The sequence below is a fragment of the Eumetopias jubatus genome, unplaced genomic scaffold (assembly GCF_037043125.1).
Source record: "Eumetopias jubatus isolate StellerSeaLion01/CBP00866 unplaced genomic scaffold, mEumJub1_p1.0 scaffold_11, whole genome shotgun sequence".
NCBI classification, from domain to species: Eukaryota; Metazoa; Chordata; class Mammalia; order Carnivora; family Otariidae; genus Eumetopias; species Eumetopias jubatus.
Genome location: NW_028274817.1, coordinates 111,342,110 through 111,366,903, shown reverse-complemented (window position 1 = coordinate 111,366,903; position 24,794 = coordinate 111,342,110). Strand labels below are relative to the sequence as shown.

Below are 24,794 nucleotides of genomic sequence, written 5' to 3'. Positions count from 1 at the left end.
CAGTTTACGCTGAATAGAAAAAGATGTTCACTGTAAATTGACAAAAGCAAAATACAAAATGGTAAGTTTACTACTATCTAATTTTTTGTAAAAAAAAGTGTATGTGTCTATCAGAAGTAGAAAAATGTGAGCACTTTTGTGTATGTATGTATGTATGTATGTACATACATATGTGTATGAGTTTATAGAGAGAGAGAAAAAAAGGGAGACAGTAGAAAAATGTGTGTGTGTATATGGGCGTGCCTGTGTATGAACAGGCACATGTGCGTGCAGAGTGGGTATCCATGTACCAAAATCCAAAAAAATACTGAGAACAAACTGTTAACTGTGGCTATCACTGAGTGGTGGGAGTACAAATAATTTTAATTTTTTCTTTATGCTTTCCCATCATTTCTAGGATTTTCCCCCCACCAAGCATGCATTACTCTTAAACAAGAAAAAAGTTATTTCCATTTTGCCTAAATAAATAACTTCTAAAAATGAGCACCTGAGGCCCTAGAGACTGACTTGACAGCAGCAGCTGTGAGCAAAGATTACACATGTAGCAATTAGCACAGCTAAGAAAGGATGTCAACTACCCTTATTAATCAACTCTCTAAAACATGGTTTAGCTCTACGTGCTCTAGAAGTATGTTGAAGCCATGACTACAAATCTCCATATCTTGTTCTCTTTAGAATCTTGTTTTGTGATAAGTTCTGTGAGGCCAGAACATCTTGGTGGATGCTGAATCTCAACTGGTTTCCAGGCAGCATCAAAAACAGGCAGCTTGATTCCCTTCCTTGCCCATTAGGTGGGGCAAGAAAGCTTTAGAAGAGTCCCTGCCAACTAAAACATCAACAGGAAAAACCAAATTGCAGAAAAAAACAGATAGAAGGACGAAGAAGTCGTCTCGCTCAGTTTGGACAGGATGTACACTAACAATTTTCCAGAATGAAAATTATTCTCAGAGAATCTTCTAGAGAATATCAAGTTGAGACTCTATAAAATTCACCTCCAACAAGGTTTCAGTACATGACAATCATACCTGTAACCAAGACTGTTTTCCAACAGTTTAAAATTAAAATACCTCTGGTTGAAATGCAAATTGTTAAAAAAACACTGCTAAAGGACAAAAATTCAACTCAGTAAATCTGAAGATCTAATTGGCTTTATTGATTCATGAATCGGGCAGCATCCCATCTAGCAAGTGGAGGGGAGTTCCGAGGAGTTGTACAAAACAGAAGACTTTTATAGGAAGGAGGTTGGGGCAAGAAGTTATTGGCAGAAGAAAAGAAAGGACCATTTCAGGCAAGGTCACTTTCCCTTAGAGGAAAGGGCTGGCGGGGGGGTTCTTATCATGCAGATTATCTCATCTTCCTTTGGGAAGAGAGCCCCTGCGACCTCACTGGTGCTGATCAGAAAAGTCCTGACTTGACCTGTTAAGACTACATTTCTGGGGGAGGTTGAAACTGCAGTTGGAGTGGGTATTAAGCCCTGGTTTGGTGACTTGGCCTAGCATCAGTGACTCCATCCTGGGCCTATGGTTTTCTAGCGACACTGACATACCATTTTTCCTGCATCAGACTGGCAAAAAATAAAAACCGTGTCAATACACTCCACTGGTGAGGCTGTGAGGAAACAGGCAGTCTCCTGCATTGTTGGAAGAACCAGGGACCTGTATAACTCCTGGGGGGAAGGGATGGCAATACCGAAGATTATTCCATTTACCGTTTGCCCTTCAACCCCGCAATCTCATTTGTTAGAGTTTACCCCGAAGATTCACTTCCAACAAGATGAAAACAAATATGCACAAGGTTACTGATCACAGCATTACTTAAATTACACAATATCAGAACCTACCTAAATGTGCAAATATAAGAGCACATATCAGATTGTGAGCACTAGGCACCTGTGCAGAAGCATGGGCACAATCTCACAATCTGATACGGAACGATCTCCAGGATTTCTTCAGCAAACAGAGCAAAGTGCAAAAGAGGATGTAGAGAATAACCCCAACCCTAACTTCTGTGTAAGGAAATGGGAAATAAGGAAACACACATACGTTTGCTCATCTTTACCAAAAGAAACACAGGAAGGAGAAGCCAGAAGTTGGTCACCTGCAAGGGAACAGCATGGAAGGAATACAGGAGGGAGTGACACTTCTCTAAGCATATCTTTTTGTAGAGTTTTGATTTGTGGAACTTACTACATGTTCAAAAAATTCAGTCAAATCAACAAGGATGGGAAAGGGAGGGAAGCTAAAACTGACAGCAAATTGGGGGGAAAAAGCTCAGCTGTATTTCAAATGAACAACATAACCCCACTGTGGAGGGCTAGGGGTAGTGAGGACTAATCCAAGTAATTTATGAACATAGTATTTATCTATATACCTTCTGTCTTTAGGGGTGTGGAGGTGGAGAACGGCAATCAGAGCCTGACTACTTTTAGTAGGTTTGCTTCCTGTCATGGTATGACTGAAGCAATTGTGAATCTATTTTAGGTGTTTTGTGGAATTGAGCAAATGATAAAATGATTTGGTATTGTTGGGAGCCAGGGTCCTCACTGTGGAAGAAGGGACACACAAATATGAAATAGGGAAAGCACGGAAGAATCCTATAGGGATGGGTGGGAGGTATCAGTGTGACCTCCTCACTTCTAACATGTGTATGTATATATAATATGCATACGTGTGGGTTCATGTGTGTGTGTGTGTGTGTGTGTGTGTGTGTGTGTGTGTGTGTGTTTCCTAGCTATGGCTGCCAAAAAGGCTTAGAAGCAAAGACACTCCACTAGCAATAGGCACTAGTGCCCAAATTTTGTCTCTAATATCGTTCCCCACTAAGAGGAACCAGGCCTCCTTGGAGAAATGGCTGATTTCAAGGCTGAGGCAAGGAATGTCCAAGATGAATCTGAAGCATCTTCTTATGCCACAAATAAGGAAGTGCTAAAAATAATTATGGCCATAGCAGAAGACATAGCAATCAGCTTAAGAGGGCTCCCACTGGCCAAAGTTGGGATCATTTGAACACTAAAATAATCAAGGACAATAATGAATCATAGACCACTGAAAATGTAGGAATGAATCCCTATCAATAATAAAGACAAATAAATGGGAGAAAAGGGGAGGTTGGATATGATGTATGAAATCTACTTTCAAATGATTCAGAAAAAAATGTGTGTGTGTGTACACACACACACACACACACACACACACACACAGAACAAATGATAAACCAAATGGAAAATGTTAACAGGTAAAGCTGAGTAAATGGTGTATCAATGTTCCTTGCATGATTCTTGCAACTTTTCTGTAAGTTTGAAATTATTTCCAAATAAAAAATTTTTAGGCAATTGGTTGAAATGTATAATGTCATGTTTCTATTTGCACTGCAGATGAAAAATAGCTGAACCATAACACGACACATGTCTTCTTGAAAGCAATAAAGGATTGTTTCCCACCCCCAATACTGATCAACTACTAAAAAGATAAAGTTCTCTAGATTTCGTTGCTCTTCTTAAGACCCACAATATTTGCTGAGGACTGCTCTGTGGCTGGAAACCTCCAAGCCTGGCAATATAAGGGAAATTACAAGACGTCTGTTCCTCTTGAGATGTTAAGAATCTGATGTAAGAAAAAGTGGATTAAATTTTGGTAGAAACACCCAGCTAGAAAAGTAGGTAGAGCTTGAACTGGTGGCAAGGAGGAAGAGGCTGGGGAGAAAGAATAAGTCAAAGGTTGGGGTCAGGAGAAAGCCCGCTGAGGGCGACTTACCACCTAGCTCCTGACACTGAGAAGGTGCCTGGAGTCTGATGGTTCCCTTCGTGCTTCATATCCTTGTCTGCAGGAAACTGTGAGGCAGGGCTCCTAGGAGAGTTCCTGGGAGGTAAGGTTGGGTAAATAAAAACTCTGAAAAGCAGCCCTCACCTTACTGCTTTTCTCTCCAAGTATTTCATAAGCCAGGTGCTAAAATTTGGACTTTTTTTCCCTGCAGGTACCAAGAAGCTGCTATAAAGTTTTGGCTATTGAGGGGGCGTTTAGTCATTCAGCAAGTATTTTTGAGCTACCCCTACATGTCAAATACAGAGTCAGAAGGAGGGAAGAGAGATATAGGCTGTGTCTCTAGTCACTGTGCTTAAGGACTTAAGCAGGGGTGTGTTTAGGTATTCTGGAAGCGCAGAGGAAAGACAGCTAACCCAATGAGGCTTGAGTGGAAAAGCTACCAAAGTGAGTCTTAAGAGTCAGGTTTGAGGGGTGCCTGGGTGGCTCAGTCGTTAAGCGTCTGCCTTCGGTTCAGGTCATGATCCCAGGGTCCTGGGATCGAGCCCCGCATCGGGCTCCCTGCTCTGCAGAAAGCCTGCTTCTCCCTCTCTCACTCCCCCTACTTGTGTTCCCTCTCTCGCTGTGTCTCTCTCTGTCAAATAAATAAATGAAATCTTAAAAAAAAAAAAAAAAGGAGGTTTGAAGCAACTGACCAGGCAGATACAGGGAAAGGACATTTGGGACAATGGAAATCAAACAGAGCATGTGTGCAGGTGTAAAGGCAGGTGAGTGAGGCGCATTTAAAGGGGTCCCAGGGTGCCTGGGTGGCTCAGTCAGTTGAGCATCCCAACTCTTGATGTCGGCTCAGGTCATGATCTCAGGGCTGTGAGATTGAGCCCCGCCTCAGGTTCCACACTCAACAGAGAGTCTGCTTCTCTTCTTCTCCCTCTGCCCACCCACCTCACCCCCCCCATTCACACGCATGTTCTCTCTCTTTCTCTAAAATAAATAAATAAATCTTTAAAAAAATTAAAATAAAGGGGGCTTAAAACTCTGCTGGGTGCCTGGCTGCTCAGTGGGCAGAGCATGTGACTCTTCATCTCCGGGTCGTGAGTCTGAGCAGCACTGTGTTCCCTGTAATCCCTTGCAGAAATTGTCATCAGCAAGAACTTCATAACATTCAAGTCAATTTCTTTACTAAATATTATTTTAAACATCAGTAGAAGGGATTAGAATTTGAGGTAAGAATTTACTTCAGAAAACTGTCTGTAAAACAATCTAGCTTTTACTACCTTTAATAATGTGTACAGCAAAAACAGATAAGCCCTCTAAACTTTAATATGATACTCCAGGATTTCGTAAGACATTTGTAGCTTTCTGGGAATGGGATTCAACTCCTTGCCCTCCAAAATATGTAAACTTGAATGTCATACAAACTACAAACATGTTTTAAACATCTATGTGACTACCTGCGAAGACTGAATATACATATATAAAATATTATCTCAACTACCAAAAAAAAGCTCAGAAAAGACTAATAAAAAAATTAAAATGTTAGTTTACATTAAATATATATAAGCAGTATGATTATGAGTGCATTTTTCTTTTTACATACTCTTCTATGTACTTTAAAAAAAAGATTTTATTTATTTATTTGACAGAGAGAGAGCACAAGCAGGAGGAGTGGCAGGCAGAGGGAGAGGGAGAAACAGACTCTCCACTGAGCAGAGAGCTTGATGCGGGGCTCGATCCCAGGACCCCGGGGTCATGATCTGAGCCGAAGGCAGTCGCTTAACCGACTGAGCCACCCAGGCGCCCCTATGTACTTTTTTTAGAAAATGAATCTCTACGCCCAACATGGGGCTCAAACTCACAGCCCTGAGGTCAAGAGTCACATGCTCTACTGACTGAGCCCGTCCGGCGTCCCTATTCTATGTACTTATTGTCAGAGAAAAAGTCTTTTTAAAGACAGTAGTAAAATGATTTCAATTATGTCTAATTATGTTAAATATTTTAAGAATTCTTTTTTGTTCTTTTTTTTAAGATCTTATTTATTTATTTATTTGAGAGAGAGATAGAGCACGCACGAGCAGAGAGGAGAGAGGCAGAGGGAGAGGGAGAGGCAGGCTCCCCATTAAGGAGGGAGCCAGACGATCCCAGGGTCCCAGGATCATGACCTGAGCCGAAGGCAGACACTTAACCAACTGAGCCACCCAGGCGCCCCTAAGTCAAGAATTGTTATTACACAGTCAACACAACATATACTTAAATAAGCTTCCCTACATATTATGGCGTGGGAGGAGGAATGGCAGAGAGTAAAACCCCTCCGGACTAAGATGAAGTAGGCAGCCCTTGGCAGTAAAACTTGTATACATGGATTTTAGTAACAGATAGATATACTATGGATAGGATGAAATATCCTTACCACTTAAGAAAAAAAGAGGAATGACTTTATTTTATAAAAACAATACAATGTTCATTGTATTCAACCGATACAGAAAAGCACTTAAAAAATTGCCAGTGTTAACAGTGGGTGGGCATGTTTCCAGACCTCTCTATTCATAGGTACAGACAGGATTCATGGTGGGAATTGCTATACTTTTTATTTTAAAAGGTTTTAGTTAATTTTGTTTGAATTCTATAGAAAAAACCTTAAAAATGAAACTGAAGGGGCTGCTGAACTTGAGATAAATGTTTCTTTGTCATAAGGGCTACTGGTTCCCAAAAGAGTTACATAAGCAAGTGATTCTCAAACTTGAGCACATGGCAGAATCCCTTGGAGGGCAGGCAGACTGCTGGGTCCAAGCCCATTTGTGATTAAGTAGGTCTGGGGTGGGGACAAGAATTTTCATTTCTAACAATTTTACAGGTGATGCTGGTATCACTGACTGGGGACCACACTTTGAGAACCAGTGTATTTAAGGTCAAGAAAAAGACTGTGAAAAACTTAAGGTCGATCAGTAGGTTTTTTCTATATTATATAATACAATCTTAGACATTATAATTTGACATGACACCTGGCTATTCAAGATGGAGCAGTTAGTTTTTATTTTTCATGCCACTCCCCTCCCACCAAGTCTTAGTTGATCAATGTATGCTACTTTTTCTTTGTGAAGATTCTTAACATTTACATTCTATTCTACAACTGTAATTCCTCAGTTTTAAAACCTTAGTTTTGTATTTTAATGGACTCAGAGCTCATACCATTCCTTTTGCTGGAACTTTGTTGGGGAACCTGGTATCCCCTCTCTTCTGGGTTCCCATTAAGTGTCCAGAACCAGGACTCACTGGATGCAAAGGTCTATCTTATCCTGCAGGCTTTGGCTTCCCCAGGCTGCTCCGTGACCCTGGAAATGCCTTGTCCTGGTGAATTGTTCCCCTTTTGCAGAGGTCCTGAGACAGCAGCAAAGACTTCATCTTCCCAAGGGCTTTCCTTGACTCTACCCCACATGGCCTGGTCACCTCATCGGTTCCTTTGTCCATAAGGCGGCCCCTTGTCACCAAGATGTCCTCAACTTTGTTTCTTTATTCTGTGCTACTTAGGAGGCGGGGGAGGTGTTGAAGTCACATCGTATCTTGTTGCATTAGCATCTTCTACCCTCTTCCTTGTATGGTTGCTGCTGGTTAATCTGGGGCTGCAGATTATTGAGTTTGCTAGATAACGGAGGTGAGTTTCTGATCCAGCTTTACTTCTCCTGCTTCCATCTGGAAGTATCTTCATCCTTTTAAAAAACAAACTTCACAAATGTAGGATTTGTTGGGTAAAGCGTGGTCCATATCATGCATCTACATATTTTATTATAATGTAAATATAACAGTTTTTCCAATTAAAAAAAAAAGAAAATGTGGCCTCTAAAATATATGTAGTAGTTTTATCTGTGATAAGATTATGGTTGTCTTTTTTAAACTGAAATTTATGTCAAGATAAATGGAGACATACATGCACCTATTAGAAATAATACAGAGAGATCCCATGTACACTTTAACCAGTTTCCCCCAAACCATCACATTTTAAAACCAGCAAAACCACCAACAGAATAGTGCCTTCTGAGATTTGTGAAACCAGTAAGGAAGAAAATGTGACCAGAGGATATGCAACCAGGAATGCCAACTTTTTTTCTCAACTTTCATATATATATGTCCAGTAGAGTACTTAACACTCAATATTGGATTTTTTGTTTTTGTGAATCTCTTCTCCAGCAGTTTATGGAGCTCCTCAGAGGAGGGACTCTGTCATATTATTATCTTTGTCTCCCCAGTGCTGGGGAAGAGCCTACCATACAAGGGAGGAAGGGGAGAAGGCAATGGTATGTAACTTATCAAAACTTCTCTTCTATAGTCTTATGCATTAGAGAATCCAAATTCTTCTCAGTCAATAAAAAATGCTATGGATAAGATAAACTTCTGTTCGGCCTCCACCTGCAAATTGGTTATTTAGTTCCTAATAAACATATTCTACTTGTTACTCATCCATTAAGCTAGTATTTAATGAGTTCTTACTGTGTGTCAGGTAGGATGTTGGGAGTTGGTGATACTAGGGTGAACAATACACCCTTATTTTATACTCTAATTATAAAGCAAGACTTTCCTTTTTAGGCTTTAAATCTTATGCACCCAATATCTTCTGAATACACCCACATTACCAATAGGTATTTTGTAAATAACATGCTTTGCATATTGAGACAATGCCAAAAAAGTATATTCATATATGCCTAAATAGGAAGTCAGTTATGGAATGATTAATACTGAGTCAACTCTTAGCCTTACGTGCTATGCTATGATAAATATAGCCAGAGAATTAATACTGTGTACCAAGTTACATTTCCATGTTCAACGTCCGGTTTCCTTATCAGACTGTTTGGACCATAAAGGCAGGCTCCATGTGTCTTGCTCTCTTCTTCACTGCTGTAATTTTAGCACAGAATCTGTGCAATAAATATGTGTTAAACAAATGGTTAAATATTCAAGGCTCATAAGTGTCCCCCAGAATATGAGAATAAATGAATTCTTTTAAAATTTAAGGCAGATGTTATAAGTACCTCACACAATATAAAGTTGTCATACTACTGCACACATGTATTTCTTTCTTACCATAACTGTAATGTTAAATATGTTTGGAAAACCTGACCTACAGAGATGGTACACAGCATTAAGACAGGCCATCTACCTAAATTTATTAGCCAATTTTAATGCAAGTACTCCTGCCCTCACTTATTACTGACCCACTAAGGAAATGGCTGCTCTATCTTACAAACATATGTAAAAAAAAATTAAATGTTTGTAGTGAGTTTTTCATAATCCAGTCATGAGAAATCAAGTTCTTACCAGATTTTGATTTTAAAAGTTCTGCCTTTGTATGAAATTAAAATAATGTTCTCACAAACTGGCAAGTAACTTCAAGTAGAAGGAGCAACAGTATTTTATTTAATACAAATAAACATTTCACAAAAGTTTAACTGGGAATGTATATGTACTATTAAGCAGAACAAAGAAAACATAAAGAAATAAGGTACCAGGACCTAAAATATCATTTAAAATCCCATCAATTTTATCTTACGCTAGTAGGAACTTAATACAACTGAACTGAAAATAAACACTTTATAATATGTGCTTGCAAAATGTATAATGCTGTAGTAGTAAAGTACAATTTCCAAATACGAGATTTTGTCTGTCAGATTTTTAAAAAGCCTTTAAAAATATGATATGCACAAGCTTGCCCTGAGGGAAAGTAAGATGGAATATAAATTACAAAATCTTTACATATTTTCCACAATAGCATTTTGAAATTGGAAAGAGCAAATAGTGGTGGAAAAAATTGAATGAACTAACTACTAAAAATTCAGTGCACTCATAACTACCTGATGGAAATTGTGAAGCACCTTTTCTCGTGCCTTCTTATATCATAATTTGAAATGTATAAATTATAGAGGCCTTGATATTCAGAAACTTAAGAAAATTTCAAGTTATAAGCCAAATTGTCATCAGAAAAAAGAAAAATCTGGTATAAAATTTGCTACCATAAGGCCACTGTTTCAAGTTCTTCCATGTACAGACACTATACAATTCAGACACTTTTGTTTTTATTACATAAGCAAAACTTTCAACATATAAACGTCTGGATATAACTCAGTTAAGTTCTCTATGAAACCATGCTCAGAGAAAAATGCATCAATAAATAATGCCCTTTTGAGACTTTTTGCAAAAGAAACTGTAGTTAATACAACTTTTAAATTGAATACTGTAATTTAAAAGCAGTTAAGTGTAAAAAAGTTGCAGCATTCCACTACAGAAAAATAAAGTTATTTTATCAAGAAAGTTACAGTATTAGTGCTTTAGTGCCAATTCTAACTCCTGACAAAAAGAGATGCTCCCAAATATCATCCTGTAGTGTTGTTTCCATATGTAATAATTCCAGATTAGTTTGCTGTGGCAATGTTTGCATATTCCTATTGAGAGAAAACAAAAGAAATACAGACTTCAAAAGAAGAGTCAGTTATAACATCTGAGCTAGAGTTTCTTCACACTGTAGTTTTCAAGATATTTTAATTTATGTAGTACCACTTGCAGCCAAGACCCCACAAAGGTATGTGGAACCCCAAAGACGCAAAGTAACAACAAAACACATCAAAGCAGATATCAAATGGTTAAATCAGTAGGACAAAGAAAATGTATGACACTCAGCACACTGGTATTAGTAAGTTGATGAAAAGGCATTCTGCTATTTGGGTGAGTTTCACTGGGGATTATAAAAAAAATAAAAATTCAAGACTCTTAAAACTTAGCCCCTCAAGCACGGAGCCTGATGTGACACACACACAATCTCGAACTGGTATTTGATCTTTGTCATCATATGGTATCTTTAATTTTAAAATGACATGGACTCTTCTTCTAACTTGGCTGACAGAGAAAGCTACTGGGGAGATGGGGAAGCATTCTTACTTTTGGGTGGTTACCTACAACATAAAAAGATGTAAGGCTTCCGTAAACACAGGAAAAGGAATTCACAACAATAAAACTGTGATTAAAGAGGGTAATGAAACGTGGATTCTATACTGTGATGCTATGCAAAAATATTAAGTTACCAACCACAAAATGGACAGAATACCATGCAACTAATAAAAGAGCAAAAATGGTAAATGGCATGTTTTTCTGGGACATTAAAAATATTTATTAATACATACATCCTTACCTTTTACTAGGATCTTATATTATTAAAACTGAAAGAAATTTAAAAGTTGATTTATTTTTTGGCATTTACATTAGTATGGAAACATTTAATTCCAAACAAAAGCAGTGCTGATAGAAAATTCTTATTCTTCTTTCAATTTTGGTTTATTAGTGAAATGTTCAAAATACATGCATATATATATCTGATATATATATAGAGTCAACATCATTCCTTTACATAGAAGTAGACTTCATTGTGTCCCATTTCTTTACTTGTTATATAATATAAAAGCCATATATGTTGACCTTCAAATAAAATATCTGTTGCCTACTAACAGCTTTATTTTTTTTTTAAAGATTTATTTATTTATTCATGAGAGACAGAGAGAGAGAGAGAAGCAGAGGGAGAAGCAGGCTCCCAAGGAGCAGGGAGCCCGATGCGGGACTCGATCCCAGGACCCTGGGATCATGACCTGAGCCGAAGGCAGACGCTTAACCATCTGAGCCACCCAGGCGCCCGCCTACTAACAGCTTTAAAAGGAAACTCTGACTATAATAATTCTTAAAAATTTTCAACTATCTTGTTTTTACAAATGTACAATTATCCTGAATCATATTCACCCTTGACATAGCTTCTTCCACACCATCTCTCAGCTTGATCCCTCCATTCCTCCGATTATTTGAAAACCTATTTTAAGCAGAATGTGAACTAGATATATGAGCGCCACTGTGGTCTAAGTTTTCTTAAGCTGACACTTGGTATCACTGCAAATGCTCCCTTGTGGGTCTTCCTGCATCTCATCTCCTCCCCAGAACCCTGTGTACCCACTGCTCACCAAGCAATCATCCTCAACAGCACTTTCTCTTCAGTCTAGCAAGATGTTCTATTTCTGTATCACATCCTCAATACTCTACCCAGCTTTTGAGGCCTTCTATAAGCTGCACACTCCTATCGTTACCCAACTCTCTATACTCTACCACCAAATACGGATCTTCGGCTGTAGTCCCTTCTATGCTCTGCTCTTCTCTATGACTCAGTTTACCTCCTCTGTAAGAGGAGAGTAAAAATCAAAGTACTTAGCATACTTTCCCTGGCCATTCCTAACATACTGATTTTTCCTCCTCTCTTTAGACATTTGCCATCTGTGAAATTAAGCTCTTCAAAACTATGGTTGTACAGATGAGTATACAGTATACCTGACTGCTATCCTTTGAAAGACCTGCTTCCAAAGTTGGCCCCTGGCTAACAGCCAGGAACTTAGATTTTGGGAGGATTCCCACCATTGATGAGTGTCTAAACTGCGCAAACAATACGGTCTATGCTGAACACCTGCTTTCCTTCTGAGAGTCTGGAATTCGGGTATGTAACTGGCCGAGGGTGCCTACATGACCAGCCCTCAATAAAACCCTGGCCACCAAGTCTCTAATGAGCTTTCCTGGTTGGCAACATTTCACATGTGTTATCACAGCTCGTTGCTGGGGGTATTAAGCACGTCCTGTGTGACTCCACTGGGAGAGGACTCTTGGAAGTTTGCACCTGGTGTCCTCTGGACTTCGCCTGCCTGCCAACTCCCTCTGCCGATGTGCTGTGCAGCTTCTACTCTAACACACCACAGCTGTGAGTGCCACCATATGCTGAGTCTCCTGAGTGCTCCTGGCAGATCACCAAACCTGGGGCTGGTCTTGGGGACCCCAATACAATGGTGACCATTCACTAACTTTTTAGAGCTATAAATGGATGTGTGAGAGCGTGTGTATGTATATATGATGAGGCTTGATTCTATTCAACAGGCATTTTTTAAAAGATGGCATTTATTTGACAGAAAGAGAGACAGCCTGAGAGGGAACACAAGAGGGGGAGCGGGAGAGGGAGAAGCAGGCTTCCCGCAGAGCAGGGAACCTGATGCGGGGCTCGATCCCAGGACCCTGGGATCACGACCTGAGCCGAAGGCAGCTGCTTAACGACTGAGCCACCCAGGTGCCCCCAACAGGCATTTTCTGAAGACAGACTATACGAAAGGCAAAAAGGGGAAGATATAAAGACTGATGAGGTACCCTCTATCCTCAAGGAACTGATGATCTACTTGGGGAAATAGGAAGGTAAACAGCAACAGTTAGCGACCAAGTGAAACAAGAGCTAAAAAGAGGGCTTTGGTAAGGCTTTACAGTGGGTCTTAAAAGGAAAGCAGGGTTTAATAAGAAACCGATGAGGATCAGGAGGCTATTTCTAGGCAAGAGAACACTAGGAGCAAAGATACAAGTACATGAAAATGTCTGTTATGCTCCAAAAAGCAGAGGGTCCATAAAGAACTGTGCTTAGAAAGGCAGCTTATTAGGACTGGAGCTGGTGAAAAAGTTCAGTCTCTTCTCTTGTAGTCAACAGAATCCGTGGAAGGGGTTTGCATAAGAGTGACATGATTCAATCTGTGTTTTGGGACAATAACTGTGCTAGTAGTGAATGGACAGAATAAGCAAATCACAGCAGACAAGGAAACAAGTTAGAGGCTCCAAAGATTCCAAAGACAGATCAGGAATACATAAGAAGGTAGCATACACTGGGGCAGCTGGATGGCTCAGTCGGTTAAGCGTCTGCCTTTGGCTCAGGTCATGATCACAGGGTCCTGGGATCGAGCCCCACATCGGGCTCCCTGCTCTGCGGGAAGCCTGCTTCTCCCTCTCCCACTCCCCCTGCTCGTGTTCCTTCTCTCGCTCTGTCTCTGTCAAATAAATAAATAAAATCTTAAAAAAAAAAAAAGAATGAAGCATACACTAAAGGTGGCATTTTCAATCAGTGGGGGAAAGGACAAATTATTCAATAAATGGTGTTAAAAAACTGATGATCCATTGGGAAAAAATTAGATTCTAAACTCATATCATAAAAATGAATTCTAAAGGGAATAAATATGTGTAGGTTTAAAACATTAACCATAAAACCACTGAAAGGAAACACCATAAGGAATATTTATAGGGATAAGTATGATAAGAAATCTAGAGGCCATATAGGACCAACTCAAATAGACTCATGAACATTTACAAGTTTTGTAATGTAAAAGCCACCACAAACAACTGACAAACATAAAATAAGTACCAGCAAAATGTATGATAGGTTAATACCCTCAGTAAATCAAGAGCTCTTACAAATAAACAAGAAAAAGTACTATCCCTCAACAGAAACGCTGGCAAAGCACAGAAATAAGGAAATTGAGGGAAGGTATGCAATCGGCCAATAGGCACATAAAAATATGCTCGCTTCATTAATAACCAAAGAAAGGTAAATGAGGACTATTTTCTGCTATTAGATTGACAATGGATAATAAAGACTGCTAATGTGGAGTACCGGCTAGGGTGCAGGTAAACAGGTCCTCTCATGTACTTCTGGTCAGAGTATAAGTGAGTAAAAGGCTGACTATGGGAAGGTACCAAAATGTCAGTGTGCCCAGTGGTGTTAACAAAAATAAAGAAAACCTGTAAGCTATCCTGAAGTCACCAAGAGAGGCTTGGTTAAGTAAGTCAGCAATTATCAAACTGGGGTATGCCTACCATTAGGGACATATGAAGACTTTCCAAGGAGCATGTGGGGACAGATAGTTTGGAAAGAAGTAATATCTAGATCTTCAAATTCCCAGTGTTCACTTCCCAAAATTAACCTGTCTGCACAATTGGTTAGGGCTGGTCCCTCACCTCCCATTTTATGAGAAAGATACATCTTCTCATCCTGAATTTTACTACTTTGCATTACCTGGGGATCCCCCAAAACAGGGCAATAGGAAATATTGGCAATGGTGTCAAGAAAATGAACCTGCTCTAGGAGCTAGTAATAAGTAACATACTTCTGAAAGCCACATGGCTTCTTATTCTTTGCTTTTGTATAATAAAATTGAAGGAGGACAAAATCAAGCTGTCAGTAAAAGAACATTCAAAATAGTTTTTGATGACAGATCACTAAGTGTTTTTTTGGCCTATAATTCAGAGTGAGTCCAAAGAAACAACTGGCATTGCTACAAGAAAAGTCCTTTCATTCCCATCTATATAATCATATAGACAAGGTTTCTAAGGACTTACATCTATAAAAAGAAAAAAACAGAATTAGAATGGATACTTAGAACACTATATTATTCTACTAGCAATAAGTAATGTTTATATGTGAATACATGAACTAACTGAAAAGAGAAATGCATTTTTTTTAAGATTTTTTTTTATTCATTTGAGACACAGAGATAGAGAGAACATGAGCAGGGGGAGAAGCAGGCCCCCCGCTGAGCAGGGAGCCCGATGTGGGGCTCGATCCCAGGACCCTGGGATCATGACCTGAGCCGAAGGCAGACGCTTAACCATCTGAGCCACCCAGGCACCCCGAAAAGAGAAATGCATTTCCAACACAACTTTTGTCTAATCAATTCTTAACAAAACCTGTAATATATTTATGCCTCTTTGACCAATTATAATGTTAACTGAATGCAGAGGCAATATTTAACACCTATGAGTCACAGAATCTATTAACATTATATGTCAACTTTGATTTGGTGATCAATAAAAGACTTCCCCAGATAAAAGCCTAGGGGGGGAAACAGAATGAAATCCAAATTCAAGGCAATAAAGGGAATGATACAAAATTTCTCATATTAAAAGAGGTTGTTTGCATATTTTAGAAAATGAATGATGTTAAGTCATCAAATTTCTGTGGTGTGAGGTTCCACTGAAGAGCTTCCAAAGAATGATGTAACAGTTTTAGTTAAGACTCTCAGTATTTATATGCCAGAAATTATAAATATCCCTTATAACAATTTAAACTTATGACAAAAAAACTATTAGATACTGACCTAAAAGTGTGCAAGGAGGTAAATAATTTTTCAAAATTTCAGGGTATGTAAGCATGGAACAGAATAATATACAGCCATTAAAATGAATGAGGTGAATGAAGTAATGAATGAGTGATAGAGGACTTGCACTGGCTGAAGTTGGAACAACGAGGAGGATTAGTAGAAGTTTCTAGATTGGCTGGCTGGCTGCAAGAAGAAACCAGTCGTCTGGGGAGGAGAGCGAGTTTAATTTTATTTTTATTTTTAACAGTGTTACTGAGATCTAATTCACACACCATAGAGCTCACCCATTTACAACACACAAAAAACAAATAATCAAGTCAAAAAAGTGGGCAGAAGACATGAACAGACACTTCTCCAAAGAATACATACAAATGGCTAACAGACACATGAAAAAATGTTCATCATCATTAGCCATCAGGGAAATTCAAATCAAAACCACATTGAGATACCACCTTACACCAGTTAGAATGGCAAAAATGGACAAGGCAAGAAACAACAAATGTTGGAGAGGTTGTGGAGAAAGGGGAACCCTCTTACACTGTTGGTGGGAATGCAAGTTGGTACAGCTACTTTGGAAAACATTGTGGAGGTGCCTCAAAAAATTAAAAATAGAGCTACCCTATGACCCAGCAATTGCACTCCTGGGTATTTACCCCAAAGACACAGATGTCGTGAAAAGAAGGGCCATATGCACTCCAATGTTCATAGCAGCAATGTCTGCAATAGCCAAACTGTGGAAAGAGCTGAGATGCCCTTCAACGGATGAATGGATAAAGAAGATGTGGTCCATATATACAATGGAATATGACTCAGCCATCAGAAACGATGAATACCCAACTTTTACATCAACATGGATGGGACTGGAGGAGATTATGCTAAGTGAAGTAAGTCAAGCAGAGAAAACCAATTATCATATGATTTCACTTCTTTGTGGAACATAAGGGATAGCATGGAGGACATTAGGAGAAGGAAGGGAAAATGGAGGGGGGAAATCGGAGGGAGCGATGAACCATGAGAGACTATGGACTCTGAGAAACCATCTGAGAGTGTTAGAGGGGAGGGGGGTGGGGGGATGGGTTAGCCCGGTGACAGGTATTAAGGAGGGCACGTACTGCATGGAGCACTGTGTTATACGAAAACAATGAATTGTGGATGACTACATCAAAAACTAATGATGGTACTATATGGTGACTAACATAATAAAATTTAAAAATAAAAATAAAGCACAGATTCAACAGTTTTTTAGTATATTCACAGAGGTGTGCAACCATTAGTCACTACAACTGGTTTTAGAGTATTTTCTCAGCCACAAAGAATCCCTATACCTTTTAGCAGACACACACACATGCCCCTATTTTCCCGTAACTCCCCAGTCTCTGGCTACCGCTAATCTACTTCCTGTCTCTATGGCTTCATTTATTCTGAGTATCTCATATAGATGGAATCATTTAATATCTGGTCTTTGTGACTGACTTCTGTCACTCAGCATCATGTTTTTAAGGGTCACCCATGCTATAGTTTGTATCGGTGAAAGTCTGATTTTGAACATGCTGAATTTGAGGTGTCTTCAGGACAGCCATGCGAGGCTATCTTGGAGGCAGCTGGAAATCTGGAGCTCTGGAGAATGGTCAGGGCTAAAGAGAAATGGCTAGGACCTTGGGAAGAGGTGAGGGCAATCAAGGCAAGTAGAAGGAATAAACAAAGAGAAGAAAGAATATAATACTAGCGAATGCTTGTATTTTTGAAAAGATACATGAAAGAAGAGAAACCACCAAATAAGACAAAGAAGTCAGAGAGGTAGACAGGAAAACTGGAGGCTCCAGAGGTCAGAAATGTCTGAAGGTGATGATGCCACCCTGGCACACTTCAGCTCCAGGGACAAAGCAGGTGGGTACCAGATTCTTGTTGAGTCACCTGATCTTGGTTCCCATTCTATCTTTGTACTCCACGACTTTCAAGGGTTTTTTCAACCCCAAGCGCCATAGATCCCAGTTTTTAACTTCCTTCTTTAGTGTCTTTACACTCTCTCCTTTCTCCCCTTTGTATCCATGGGCACAGCTCTGGTAGGCACCTTGCTGACAGGCCCCCTGAGGACCGCTAGAGAATCTATGAGGCTAAGGAACTCCAGGTCTCCCTGACTGAACACACAACTGCTAGTATTTTTTCAGAGGCAGTGTTCTCAGAGGTGGCTTCATGAATTTTTACTGTGTTCTTTGTCCTACCCTGGTACATATTCAGACCCTCAAGAGTTTCTGAAAACTTTGCGATGAGAAGAGGATATTTAAGGGGGTCACTTGTGAATGACTGTGAATAAAAGACCAGGCTTATTCCAGGTGGTAACAGACATTCCTCCCACCCCCTCATCTTCTAGCCCAAGCACAGAATTCAAGAGAAAGGTGACACAGTAAAAGGGAATCTGGGTGCCAGAATGGGATTAATAATGACAAGTGCCAAGAAATTAGGAGGAAGAATTTCAGTTTTGTACTTCTTAATACTGCTTGGGAATCCTGCTCCTTTGTAGGCAGCTGGGGAGCCACAAATGCTCTTGTTAAGTAGGACAAGAAGACATATTAGGAGCACATCTAGGATCTCCCCCACCCCTCCGTGAGACCGTTTAGTACTGGAGAGAGGAAGCACATGTCTGATGGCACAGTAACCAGATCATACTACAGATGAGCATCACAAGACTTTCAAGCCATGAATGATCTGCCCAGGCATTTCAACATGGTCAGGGAGTGAGCAGTCCAGACAAGATCAATCTAAACCTTCCTGGCGGACTATGACGCATGTACAAATGTGTAGGTTCATATCTAATGTCAGGCTCAAGCAGCTCCAGGGCACCTAGGTAAATTAATTGGTCATGAATCTTTAATCTAGGTGGTGATCTTTTTAAGATTTTATTTATTTTATTATTTGACAGAGAATGACCGAGAGAGCACAAGCAGGGGGAACAGCAGAGGGAGAGGGAGAAGCAGGCTCTCCGCTGATCAGGGAGCCCGACGCAGGGCTCGATCCCAGGACCCTGGGATCATGACCTGAGCCGAAGGTAGACGCTCAACCATCTGAGCCACCCAGGCGCCCCTCTAGGTGATGATCTAACAACAATAAAAAGAATGAACTCCCTATTAGGGCAAAAAGCCAGACCAGTGCACAGATACTGCCCAGACTGCAGCTTCTCTCCAGGACAGGACCTTCAAAGTTCCCTCCAATGCAGAAGCTTGAGATGCAAACTGATATAAATGGTACCTCATACTCAGTAACTCCATTTGAGCACAAGTGTCCCTAATCTAAGAGAAAGGGGACACAAGCAAGACTGGAAAAAACTGAAGACTCCAAGCCTTCATCTCCTTTCTTTAGGGCATAAAGGGTAAGGTGAAATGAATAGGTCTAAGTCATCAGTTTATACACATAGAATAGGGTTTCAGAGTAGCAAAACACTACTGGGACTGTCCAAAGGCCAGATAAGCCTTAAGTACCTTACTTCAGACCTTGGCAGAAACAGAGAACTGCAATGCCTCATTCCTTTCCCTAAAGGCTGGAATGTGTGGAACTCAACCATTAAGTAGAGTGCTAATAGTAGGGTATGTACCTAATTTCATGCCATACTTGTAGAGCTGGGCCTTGTTCAAACACAAACCTATAAAAAACCTATTTATGCCTTGCTTATACGTACTGACAGTAGCCAAAATGGAAAAGCCCATGTCAATGTAGCTACAATACAAAGACATATGAAGTAGCATCTGGAAGGGTAGGCCTAAGAAAAAAGAGTAGTAGACACTGTTAAAAAGGGCAGTGTCTTGGGACTACTTCTAAAGCACTCAGATGGCAGCAAAAGGCAAAAGGAGGGCAGGCAATGAGCTGCACTGGACCTTAACTGCTACATTTTGGATGTAACTGCTACATTTTGCATGATACAAAAACCAAGGCCCTAAAGACTGGGGATTCATAGCAGCTTGTGGCTCCCTTTGGACACACTTCTTTTTTTTTTTTTTTTTAAGATTTTATTTATTAGAGAGAGAGAACGCGTGCAAGCAGGGGGAGGGACAGAGGAAGAGGGAGAGAGAGAAGCCCAAGGAGACTCCACACTGAGCACAGAGCCCAATGGGGGGCTTGATCTCAGGACCCTGAACCAAAATCAAGAGTTGGACACTTAACCAACTGAGCCACCCAGGTGCCCTTCTGGGATGTCCTAAGATGAAGGCCTGATGTCTGGTTTCTATTTACTGTTAAGTGAAGCTGGTGGTCAATGTGGTCTGGAAGGACTGGGTGGTAAGAAATGGGCATGGTGAGGCTAAGAAAAGAATAACTAAATGGCACAAGTTCAATGAGCATATAGAAACTGCAGGCTAAGACAGACAGTCAAGCACTCAGGAACCCCCAGCCATGTAAAAACTGGAGGAAAAATGGAGTCAAAGGAAGATAACACAGAGCAAACAGAAGAGAAACACAAGTACCTGAAACCCAAACTCACAACTGAGAATAAGGCTTGCCTCTGCCTTCCTCCGTGAGTGGAAATCAATGACTCGCTTCCCTGTGAACAGCCACGCCCGCCAACTGTGATTGGGGACAAATACCTAGAAGATCTGCTGCAGAGAAACTTGCCACACGAGACAGGAAGAAAAGCAGCAACTCAATCTGACGGTAGGGAGGTGTACAAGAGGGGAAAATGTGTCCAATTACATTCACATTTTTAAAGAAGAGATGGCTTTCATAACATCAATAACATCAACAGTAACATACATGGTGAAATTAGAAACTTTGCCTAAAGTATTCAGTTAAAATTGGGGGGCGGGGGGCAGGGTGAGAGAAATTACAGAAGATACAGTTAACTCTAAAACTTAAAAAAAAACAGTTGAGGGGCGCCTGGGTGGCTCAGTCGTTGGGCGTCTGCCTTTGGCTCGAGTCGTGATCCCAGGGTCCTGGGATCGAGCCCTGCATCGGGCTCCCTGCTCCATGGGAAGCCTGCTTCTCCCTCTCCCACTCCCCCTGCTTGTGTTCCTGCTCTCTCTCTCTCTCTCTGTCAAAAAAAAAAAAAAAAAAAAAAACTTTATAAAAAAAAAACAGTTGACAATTCCATTCTACTAGTCCATCTTTCGAAAAATAAGTTTTACTAAAATCACTAAGCAAGCTCAGGGTAAAGGTTTCACAGGTATGAATATTTAAGGGAACATTTATAGTTAGAAAATTTATAAAACCACAGTTGGACTATTTGATAGCAACACTGGATACACATACATTTCTCAGAGAAAATATAGCCCCAAATTAACAAAAATGAGTCAGAAAATTGGCAAACATGCCTCACTTAACTGATGTAATGCTATTGTTCTCATTTAAAATATATAGAATGCAATTTTATATCATATTTATGCTGCATTTTCAAATACCAACATGACATTTAAATAAAATCAATCCACAACTAAAAGAGAACAAAATTCAAATTATCAAGAAACTTTTTATTAACATTAAGAATTAGCACATGTGGCAATGGTTGCAAAGCATTATGAATGTAATTACTACCACTGAATTGTATTCTTAAAAATGATTAAAATGGCAAATTTTATGTTATATGTATTTTATCACAATAAAAAGCACATGAATGGGGGAAAAGAAAAATCAGTGTATTTTGCAATTGCGTGCCCTTTTTATACAGTCAGTTCAATATTTTTTGGTACTTAGATAATTCACATTGTATAAGGCTAAAATATACCAGTTAAAAGTCTTTACCTGAATTTCCATTTCAAAGATTAATCATACAACAGACATTCCAAAGTAAAAAGTTCAAACAGCTTGACATATTCATAGTATTTGAGGCACAACAGCAAAAAGCATTTTAACATTAAACAGTCTCACAACTCTATTACCATCACTCCTTGAATTTTTTCTTCAACTATCATGCAATAAGAACATCTGTGAGATTTAGGCTGTAACTTAAGTCAAAATTAAATAAAAAAAAAAACACTCGATCTAGTAAAAAGAAATAATTTAGGAGTTCAAAAGTCACTCTACATTTTTAAATGACCATAATGCAACTAACCTTTTTTTTCCTCAGTAATTTTTCTCTGAATTTATTAGTGATAAATCCCCTTGGGCCAGCAAATCGTAAACGCTGATATTTAGCCTGAATGTATAAGCTCTTCTGTACTAGGCCTGATTTATAATGGGGCTGGAATCTGCCACCTCTAAATTTGGTCTGTAAAGAAAAAAACAATTAAGTGTAAAAACTACAGCTTCCAAATCTATTAGTAAAAGAAATGGAAAAACGTCTGGTACTTGGAACCACCCTTGATTCTAGGCACTATATATATTAAAATGGAAGAGGTTAATGATGGTTATAAAGTATGTTTTCTTCAAACTAGGCTCGTAGTTTATTTTATATAATGATTAAAATTTACATAAAAGCAATTTTTTAAGATTTTATTTATTTATTTGAGGGAGAGAGAGAACACGAGTGGAGGGAGGGGCAGAGGGAGAGGGAGAGACACAAGCACACTCCCTGATGAGCAGAGTTCCACGACAAGGGGCTCGATCCCAGGACCCTGGGATCATGACCTGAGCCGAAGGCAGCCGCCTAACCCACTGAGCCACCCAGGCGCCCCTACATAAAAGCAATTTTAAAAACTAAGTTAAAAAAATTTGAAATTCTTCAAATTTATCATGTAAAAACAAATGCAACTTTTAAAACCTTACCTAATGAGCTAAAATTATCCTTCTGATTCATAATGAAATATATCAAATCCCAAATGGGGGGAAGACATTAAGTATCAACATCTATTTAAGAACCAAAAACTCTCTTAATTTCATTCCTGTCAGTTCTTCAAGCCCATCTTTCTTTACCATAAAAATACCATTATAGCAAATATTTTCAAGATAAGAGTTTACACTGAAAAAGACCATTTCTTGGCCCACATACTGCCCAGTATTACAACAGACATAAGAGGACAATGAATATTTGTTTGATTCCCATGTGGGAAATGTACAAATGGTATATTATAATGGAGTAATTATAAAAAACCAAGCATATTCCTCTTTCTAGAATTATTTAACAAATGGGTATGTCATACATAATGAAGCACATTACTTTACTTAAAAAAGCATTTATGCCAGGCCTATTTTCCAGTTATTTTCTTAAGGCTACAAAAAATTCAGGTAAGACAGAATAAGAGTAAGACACTATAGTTTCATTAAAGCTATCTGCGCAAACTTAACGTATCAGAGCTAATCCTGAAATTTACACTGTTCATTTTTACATATCTAATAAAGTAACTACTATCTTGCTTTGAATTAGTCCATTAAAAAGAAAATTTTAATGAAATAGCTCCTTTTCTTAGAAAGGATTATTTCTTCTCCTGATTTTACTATAAATAATTGTGAATTTCTAAACAATCATATAACATTACACAGCTTTAAATGATTGGTCGAAAGGAAAGATTATTGCATATATTTTAAAAAACATTTAAAAATAATTAATATTAAAGAACTTTCCCTTAAGAAGAAAGGGTAACAGGAAATAGGCCTTGTAAGGATCTTAGAAAAATACTACAAACAACTATATCTGACCAATGAGAAGAACAACATGTAGGAAGCACTCATATCAGAAAGCCCAGCTACACTGTCTCTGAGTTACACAGACATCACATTTTCAGTTGATTTTGTGGCTCATTACTCAAGAGATCAAAAGATAGTATAAAACATGTTTATATTCTATGGCCAGTGCTATTTTTGAAAACCTAATGTCACACCTGTTTTCAGGTACATGAAAAACTGGCCGTTATCTGCACAATGCCTTCAGGTTGTGTTATTACAAATAAAAAAAGTCTGTCGACATCTAGAATTTATGCCTCTCAACAAGCCAGGTATTAATAGAAGACCACTCAACTACCTCCTAGTCTATGGTTTGGGGATAGATTATACTACTTTTATGCTCATACTAATTTCCTCCTAATGAGCTAACTACTCTATCCAGCCTGCCTGCTACTTTCACAAAAAACCCTAGATTATTTTCCTTTCTTTTGGCGGTATGGGGAAAGAGATAAACCTTGTCTGCCTCCTCATCAAGAGCCACCCCATCTGCATCTGTTTTATATATTTGTGTTTTCCACGTAATCTTTGAAAAAGGGTTCCAATGGTTAAAAAAATATCTGAAACACAAGTCCTGAGGAAAGGGATTATCATTAACCTGATTATAGTTAACTATAAATTTATGTCCACAAATATTAGTTTATAGCTACTATTTGAAATATCACAAAAGCAGCTTTTAATTTACTAACACTTAGAACATTATGTTCAAAGCATAAACCCAAAGCTAGAATTAGATGGAAAATAACACTGAATACCTTAAAAGGTCTTCTAAAGCCTGTTGTGTTTTGATGTCTTTCCTCAACTCCAAAGGGTTTCTGAGTAATGATGTCTTTTCTCTGCATAGTATAATTCTGCATGAAAAAAGTATTAGTATGGATTAATATATTTAAAGTTTATTTTTAAAAGTTCATCTTACCATTTAAAAAATATGAGTTTTGGGCAGAAGACATGAATGGACATTTTTCAAAGAAGACATATAGATGGCCAACAGACACATGGAAAGATGCTCAACATCATTAACTATCAGGGAAATGCAAATTAATACCACAGTGAGATACCACCACACCTGTCAGAATGGCTAGACTCAAAAACACAAGAAATAAGTGTTGGCGAAGATGTGGAGAAAAAGGAACCCTCAGGCACTGTTGGTGGGAATGCAAACTGGGGCAGCCACTGTGGAAAATAGTATGGAGAGTCACCAAAAAATTAAAAATAGAAATACCATATAACCTAGCAATTCCAATACTGGGTATTTACCCAAAGAAAATGAAAATACTAAATCAAAAAGATATATGCACCCCAGTTTACTACAGCATTATTTACAATAGCCAAGACATGGAGGGAACCTAAGTGTCTATCGGTAGACGAATGGATAAAGAAATATGGTATCTATACAATGGAATATTACTTGGCCACAAAAAGGAATGAGATCTTGCCATTTGCGACAGCATGAATAGACCTAGAGGGTGAAATGAAATCAGTCAGA

At 39.0% G+C, this 24,794-nt stretch overlaps 1 protein-coding gene across 7 annotated transcripts in view; it reads right to left on the bottom strand.

Annotated features, from left to right (window-relative positions):
• BCLAF3 (BCLAF1 and THRAP3 family member 3) overlaps positions 1–24,794 on the bottom strand; it is an 81,396-nt gene that overhangs the window by 13,734 nt on the left and 42,868 nt on the right. For 4 of the 7 annotated variants that reach the window (XR_003612198.2, XR_003612199.2, XR_003612201.2 and 1 more), the window contains exons 12-15: positions 24,064–24,159; positions 21,765–21,920; positions 6,945–7,462; positions 3,753–3,857 (exon numbers count right to left, since the gene is read on the bottom strand). Coding sequence is in view for 2 of the 7 variants with exons in the window: in XM_028122600.2 (XP_027978401.1) it covers positions 7,427–7,462; positions 21,765–21,920; positions 24,064–24,159 (288 nt within the window). In the remaining 5 variants the exon portion in view is untranslated. Of the gene's footprint in view, positions 1–3,752; positions 3,858–6,168; positions 7,463–9,283; positions 10,187–21,764; positions 21,921–24,063; positions 24,160–24,794 lie in introns of those variants that run through there. The other 3 variants (XM_028122600.2, XM_028122601.2, XR_015769487.1) reach the window with 3 other exon arrangements.